General features: G+C 41.8%; 1 protein-coding gene across 1 annotated transcript; it reads right to left on the bottom strand.

Annotated features, from left to right (window-relative positions):
- Positions 1–2,355: 2,355 nt before the first annotated feature.
- Positions 2,356–6,210, bottom strand: LOC132619680 (uncharacterized). Its single transcript, XM_060334514.1, has 2 exons — positions 4,372–6,210; positions 2,356–2,505 (listed from the first exon to the last, which is right to left on the bottom strand). Exons 1-2 carry the CDS (start codon positions 6,208–6,210, stop codon positions 2,356–2,358), a joined length of 1,989 nt encoding a protein of 662 aa, XP_060190497.1.
- Positions 6,211–8,022: the final 1,812 nt, after the last annotated feature.

The raw sequence follows: 8,022 nt of genomic DNA, 5'->3' as shown, positions 1-8,022 counted from the left end.
AGGTATGGACCTGCTCCACCAAGGAAGAAAAAGAAATCTGCTCGTCTCAAATCGACACATAATCCTACTGGGACTTTACCCGATATGACAACATGGTCAAACACGGAAGACGCGGTATTTTCCAAGCTTGGGGTGACGTACGACAAAAGAGACAATACATATTTGGCAGCTTTCTTGTCCTGTTGGTTGTGCGCTTTCGTCTTCCCAAATAAGAAAGGTGATTTCATTCGTCCAGGGACTTTCAAGATGGCAAGCATGATGGCGAGTGGACGGAAGGTTGGCCTTGCTATTCCAGTTTTGGCAAGTATCTATAATGGCTTGAATAATATTTCATCTTCCTCGCAACTTGATCAAATTAAAGTTTGCTTTCCTATTCATTATGTTTATGGTTGGCTTGCCCATTATTTTAAAACTCATTATCCACTTACCCATGGACCATCTATTCCCAAGATGGTGGCCTACTCAGGGGAAGGTGGTGCAAAGTATTTTGACAAAAGTGACGCAAGAAGACGCATTCATATTGGGGAAAGCGTGATTTGGACATCAACCATGCTAAATAATTCTCACATTTACTATTATGTAGATGTTGGTAGAGCGCCAGAGCTGGAGTCAAGTTATTTTATGAATATTCGTTTTAACTATCTCCCTCTGAGGTGCGATAATTCATTCATCATTGAGCCATATAGTCCACATCGCTTCAGTCGTCAATTTGGGTTTTATCAAAACAAGCCTGGTATTTTGGGGAATGATGTCTGCGATGTATCTTTAGACGAAGGGCTCATGTTTTGGAGGATTTGCACGATGGATCGATTCACGAGCCGTTTTTCCTTCAATCACTTCCAATGTAAAGAAACTCTCTTCAACTGACTACCAGACTTGGTGGAAGAAGACGCACGGGGATTTCCTTGACAAACACCTGCAGACTTTAATGAATATTGTTGGGCCAATTGCTACCGCACTCTTGGAACAATCAGATGAAGTATGTGCAAATGAAGTCCCCAATACTAACATCCCTTGTGCTTCAAATGCTAAGTTGTCTGGGCAGCACCAAGGAAAGGAAGCTCAATTGCCTTCAAATATTTTAGGAGAAGAGTGCCCTGCACAAGTCGTCTATTCTTCCAAAAGACTATCCCAAGAAAGGAGAGAGAGTAGCAATGGAGATCGTAACTTTAAGAGAGTGAAAGCACGTCCAAGCAGCTTGGAAGATACTAAAACTCCTGTGGTTGAAATCTCTGACAGCATTGGTATCCCTTCGAAGACTATAACAGCTCCCATTAAAGAGGTATGATAAGATAAACTTTTAGTTTACCAGGTATACCTCAGTGACCTTTACTAATTTTTCGTCTTTCTTGTGCAGCCAAGTGGTCTCAGAGTATTGCAACGAGAAGGGTCACAAGATAGTACTGAGTCTGTATCTGGTCCGGACTTAATGCAACCACCTTTTACAGCCAGAGTAGGAAAAGATTCAACCTCCCTTCCTCGTGATGAAGTTAGAGAAAGATTGAGTTCTGATATACATAAGCGTCCAGCAGTTTCGGTGTTCGTGTTCGATGGAAAGAAGGTTGTCCTAAACCATCGAAAGAAGTTTATCTCTACTCTTTGAGATGTGATTCAAGGTAAGCTCTTGAGAAGTGATGTAGATTGCGCTTCGTCCCTTGAAGATGAGATCCGAGTGATCCTCGAAGATATGGATGGTAAGGATGTGGATGTTTCACCTTTGATAAAATTATTGAACTCCTTCTTTGAGTTTGCTGCTTCATATGACCAAGCACGATCAACTCTGCATGATAAGGATGTGGAAGCTGCAAGAAAAGAGTCGTTTATAGCAGTTGGAGAGCGTCTTTCGAATGCCATGCTCGAAGAATACGAAAAGCTTGCAGAAGTATCCTCTATCCATCTATCCCTAGATAAGGTGAAGGAGAAGATAGAGAAGCTGCGAAAAAATGAGAGAGATTTAGAAGCCTTCTTAGAAGTCACCGAGAAAGAAGTTGAAGAAGCCAAATTAAGAGCCTCGACTGCTAGCAATGAGTTCGATGCATGCTTTGACGTAGACTTTTCGAGTGCTGACGACTTGATTGATTTGGAGCAGAAGAAGGAGCGTCTAGAAGCGATGCGCCAAGACTTAATCAATTATAAATTGTGTTTAGATTAGTCTATAGGAACATTTTTTTTCTTGCTCTCCTTTTATTTTCCTGCCTTTGATTAGTTGATGTTCTCGATAGTAATAAAATCTTCTTGCGTTTTGGTTTATACTGCAATTCTCATTGATATCTCTTTTGTGCTTAAACATCAAGGACCATTTACTTGTTTCATTGCACATTGCTATTGTATTGGGCTTTGCTTTATCTTTGTTGTTCAAGTCTTGAAGTTCTTGCGGGCGGCTTTACATGCTGAAACGCCGATAGTTTCAGATTCGCGCAGTTTCGCCAAAAGAAAATTCATATCTCGATGTAGGAGCGCTGAAACCATGAGCCGCAAAATTCTCAAGAAACTAGACTTAGGAATCTATCATGTATCCAAAATCAAAGTCAACAAACATATAGACCATCCCAGATAAATCTAGGAATTTGGCTCTACATCCTGAAACGCCAATATTTCTCAGATTCGAGCAGTCTCGCCAAAAAATTCATATCTCGACGTAGGGGCGTTGAAATCACGAGCCGCAGAATTCCCAAGAAACTAGACTCATGTATCCAAAAATCAATGTCAACAAACATATAGATCATCCCAGATAAATCCAAGAATTTGGCTCTACATGCTGAAATGCCAATATTTCTCAGATTCGAGCAGTCTCGCGAAAAAATTCATATCTCAACGTAGGGGCGTTAAAATAACGAGCCGCAAAATTCTCAAGAAACTAAACTCATAGATCCAGTATGTACCCAAAAATCAAATCCAACAAAAATCTGAATAGTTCCAGATAAATTCAAGAAGTTGACAATACATGCTAAAACGTCGATAGTTCCAGATTTGCGCAGTTTCGTCGAGAAGATTCATATCTCGATGTAGGAACATCAAAATCATGAGCCTCTAAATTCTCAGGAAACTAGACTTACTAATCTAATATGTATCCAAAAATCAAAGTTGGAAACCCTCTGGATCATCCCAGATAAATTCGGGAAATCCACTTAGATTTGTTTTTTATTCACACTTGAAAACTTGACGGATTTGAAGGATTGAATTTGAAGGCTTGCTGGATTCTAAGACTTCAACTTGTAGATATGATGAATTTAAAACTTTAGCTTGAAGACTAACATATTTGAAGGCTTCACCTTGCAGTTGCGATGGCTTTGGACCTCAACTCAAAAAGTTGCCGGATTTGAGGCCTTCAATTTGGAGACCAATCATTTTGCAGACTTTAACTCCTTGATTTAACCACTTGCTAAGAGATTACAGTCATTCCATTAGAGAAACCCATTTGTCATGGAGATTTGCCTTCGTTGGACTAGTGATATTTAGTGAGAGTCCAAATTGAAAAAGAAGGATACTTGTATGTACGATCTCCATGCGCCTGGTCAGGCGAACTTCATTTTGAACAACGCATAGGGGGGATGCGTTTTGTTTTCACTCATGCGACTGAACTCAGAATAAAATTCTAAGCGCCTACGTACCTCGGTGAAGAGGATCAAGTCATACCGTAGTTCATAAAAAAATGAGTTTTTTTTTTACTCGTGCGACTGAACTTAGAATAAAACTCTAAGCGCCTACGTACCTCGGTGAAGAGGATCAAGTCATACCGTAGTTCAGAAAGAATGAGGTTATTTTTTTTTGTGTCCTAACTTTTGCCTAGGCTGCCCCTTGCGGGGTTTTCAACCTAGCGGTCATTTTTTTCTTGTGTCCTAACTTTTGCCTAGGCCGCCTCTTGCGATATTTTCAACCTACCGGACATTTTCTTGGGCCGTGCACAGTTTATACTTTTGCGGGCCAGGAGTTGCATGCAGTTTATGCTCGTGCCTTAAGGAGCGTCATCTTGCTTCAAGGATAGTACTTTTTCAAGAACTTCGCGTTGATAGGACCGATCCTCAAGCCATTCGCATCAATAAGTTTGTAAGCGCCACTTGAATATGCTTCTTGTATGACATATGGTCCATCCCATTTTGAGGTGAATTTTCCCCCAGACTTATGGGAAACGATGATGGGTCTTCTTACTGCAAGGACTTGATCTCCCACTTGGAAGGACCTCAAATGAACCTTTTTGTTGAAGGCACGAGATAGACAAGCTTGATAACATTCATGATTTTGTTGAGCGTCCAGCCTTTTCTCATCAAGTGCTTCTAACTCTGCAAGACGCAATCGAGCATTTTCCTCTTCGGTGAGCCCTTCTTGAATAGCAAGTCGTAAAGAAGGTATTTGGCGCTCAAGTGGTAGGACTTCTTCAACTCCATAAGCAAGCGAGTATGGGGTTGCTTGCGTTGGTGTGCGGTAAATTGTCCTATATGCCCACAAGGCTTCTTCCATTCGTTCATGCCAATCCCTTTTGGACTTGGAGACAACCTTCTTCAACAAGTTACACAAAGTTTTATTGAACGCTTCAGCTAGACCGTTGGCGGCAGCATGATACATAGAAGATTTACACTGCTTGAAGCCGAAGAGATCACAAATCTTGTTCATCAATTTGTTATCAAATGGCTTGCCATTGTCCGTTATTATGTAACGAGGAATGCCGAAGCGGTAGATGATGTTTACTCGGATGAAGTTCGCAACATTCTCCTTCTTCACTTCTTTAAGAGTGACAGCTTCGGCCCATTTTGAGAAGTAATCAGTTGCAGCCAAGATGTACAAGTGTCCACCAGAAGATTTTGGCAACGGACCAACGACATCCAACCCCCAAGCGTCAAATGGCCAAGATGTGACGGTCGGGTGTACTGCTTCGGGCGGCTGATGTATAAAATTCGCATGAAACTGACAAGCCTTGCATCTTCGAGCATAGTCCAAGCAATCTTTCACCATCGTTGGCCAATAATATCCCATCCTTTTTATGTGGAAATGGAGCTTTGGTCCCGATTGATGTGATCCACATACTCCTGAATGTGTTTCTTGCAAAGCTTGGACTGCTTCATCCTCCCCCAAACATCGCAAGAGTATCCCCTCAAAAGATCTTCTATATAAGGTATCCTTATAGTAAAGGAATCGAGGTGCACGATGACGAATCTCAGTTCTTCTTCTTGAGTCTTCTGGAAGTATCCCATAACTTAAGTAGTCAATGATGGGTTGTCGCCAGTCTTCCTTTGCAACTTCAGAAATAGCTACGAGATGCTCAAGCTCGCTTTCCGCGCCTTCATCCTCACTTGACGGAGGTACTACCCATTTCTGACAGAGAGTCACTTGTGTTTGATCTGGCAGAGTAAGCGCTGAAGCTAGAGCAGCTAAAGCATCGGCTTTCTTATTTTCCCTCCTAGGAACATGCTGAAGAGTCACATCACCAAGCCATCCTATCAATTTCTGAGCATAACCATGATAGGGGAGTAATTCAGGCTTGTTGACTTCGTAGCTTCCCAAGAGTTGATTGATCACCAACTGAGAGTCACCAAAGACTTGCAACTGCAACTGCTTCATGTCGACGGCCATTTCAAGTCCAAGTATTAGTGCTTGATATTCAGCGAAATTGTTGGAGCAATGTTGTGTCAAAGTAAAAGAGTATGGTAGAACTTCTCCCTGCGGAGTAACAAACACCACACCAACACCAGCTCCATCACGTTGTGCAGCACCATCAAAGTACAGTTTCCACGGAGATTGAATTTCAACGACCATTGCATCTTCGTCGGGAAGTTCATCAGTTAGCTCCCAGTCATCAGGTATCGGGTGATCTGCTAGGAAGTCTGCCAATGCCTGTCCTTTTACAGCCTTTTGAGGGATGTATGTAATCTCAAATTGTTGAAACTGGAGGTACCACCTTGCTAGTCGATCACTGAGGACCGGTTTTGACATCACAAACTTAATGGGATTTGCTATGGAAATGAGGTTAACACTATGAGCTTGAAAGTAGTGCTTCAGCTTTTGAATCGAGAAGACTAGCACCAAACACAACTTTTCAATTGGCGTGTAATTCAGCTTATTAGGTGTCATCATTCTGCTAAAGTAGTAAAGAGAATTTTCTTTCCCTTCGCTATTCTCTTGGGCCAACAACGCCCCAACAGACCTTTCTTGTGCTGAAATGTACAGTATCAATGGTTTTCCAGGTACAGGGGCTACTAGAACTAGAGGCTTCATTAAATATGACTTGATATTCTCGAAGGCATTAGTACATGCTTCGTCCCACTTGAAAGGGGCGCCCTTCTTCATGAGACGACTGAATGGTTGGCACCTCCCAGCTAAATTCGAAATGAATCTCCTAATATAAGCTAGCTTTCCTTGCAGACTTTTTAACTTATGAATATTTCGAGGCTCGGGAATTTTCAAAATCGCATCAACTTTGGCTTGATCAATTTCGATTCCTCGATATCGAACAATGAAACCAAGGAATTTTCCAGAAGTAACTCCAAAGGCACATTTCAATGGATTCATTCGAAGTTGATATCTCCGAAGTCGCTCGAACACCATTCTCAGGTCTTACAAGTGGTCGCTTCTCTTTCTTGATTTTACCACCAAGTCATCCATATAACATTCAACATTTTTGTGGAGCAAATCATCAAAGATATTCTGCATATCCCTTTGATATGTGGCACCAGCATGTTTCAAACCGAATGGCATCACTTTGTAACAATAAATACCCTTGGGTGTACGAAATGCAGTAAGCTCTTCATCTTTTGGTGCCATGCGAATTTGGTTATAGCCGGATGAACCATCCATGAAATACATCGCCTCGTAACCAGTGGTAGCATCCATCATCAATTCTGGGATGGGAAGCGGGAAATCATCTTTAGGGCATGCGTTGTTAAGATCCCTGAAGTCAACACAAACTCGAATTTGGCTAATCTTCTTTTTTACGGGAACGATACTTGAAATCCATGTAGGATATTTAACTTCACGAATAAAGCCAGCTTCAATGAGTTTGTTGACTTCATTTTCGATTGAAGGAACTAAATCTGGTCTGAAATGCCTTTGGGCCTGCTTAACAGGACGGGCACCATTCTTGACCTCCAGATGATGGACTGCTACTTTGGGATCTAATCCAGGCATCTCTTTATAACTCCAAGCAAAAACATCCCTATATTCTTTGAGTATTTCTATGTAAGTGTCTTCTTCATCACCTGTTAGAAAAGCACTTAGGTAGGTGGGCCTTGGGTCTTCATCAGTACCAAGATTAACTTCTTTCAAAGAGTCTACTGTGGTCTTCACCCCTTCTTCAAGTTCTGGAGTAGCATCTCTGGCATCTTCATCCTCTCGAGGATCGCCATCATTGAAAGATATGTGGTAACACGAGGAAATGTCCTCCAACTTCTCGGCAACCTCTATCTGAAATGAAGTATCTTGATCACTTTGTGCGGTAATATGATATGAAGAACCTACACTCTCCTCATCTTCGTCACGCTCCTTGGTATACACTACAGTGTGAGACTTTGCTTTTAGCACCTCCCCACATGAAACCACAAGCTTTGTTTGTCGTCTCATTCTAGAAGGAATCAAATTTTGTATATCCCTCTGGGTTCCAGGCAAAGCAAGCGTTTTCACGCTTTGATAATCTCTGTGCAACTTGTTCTTCCTTTTCTTCTTCAGTTTTAACGGCCCTAATCTCTCAAATACAGAAGCTTTTGTGGCCGACTTTCCAAGACGATCAAACACTGAAGGCCTTTTGTTGGAAGCAATAGACTCATCTTCCACAGTGATGTAGTTGATACTTGCCCTTCTTATGGATATGCGAACTGGCGGAGGTTGTTTGTATCCCAAACCTTCACGTGATTGTATCATGCTAGCTTCTGATGGAAGTTTCCCTAACTTTGATGGCTCGTTGGGGTTGTACCCAGCCTTGACAAATAACTTGTAAGCATTTGGATCAAAACCTTCATTTGTACGTTTTGTAGGGAGTGCCATATTTTGTGGCGGATTCTGAGCCACGAAGTCTCCAAGTAACTTTGAGGACAA

Source organism: Lycium barbarum, chromosome 11 (assembly GCF_019175385.1).
Source record: "Lycium barbarum isolate Lr01 chromosome 11, ASM1917538v2, whole genome shotgun sequence".
In the NCBI taxonomy this organism is placed as follows: domain Eukaryota; kingdom Viridiplantae; phylum Streptophyta; class Magnoliopsida; order Solanales; family Solanaceae; genus Lycium; species Lycium barbarum.
The sequence above is the reverse complement of the archived record's forward strand: the minus strand, read 5'-3'. Positions and strand labels throughout refer to the sequence as shown.

What these genes read in the sequence shown, in the direction of transcription:
- LOC132619680 (XM_060334514.1), bottom strand. Translation starts at nt 6,210, where the DNA reads ATGAAGCCTCTAGTTCTAGTAGCCCCTGTACCTGGAAAACCATTGATA. An exon ending in TTGCTTATGGAGTTGAAGAA is followed by an intron (nt 2,506 to 4,371) that starts GTCCTACCACTT and finishes GATACATGATAG; the next exon opens with ATTCCTAAGTCTAGTTTCTT.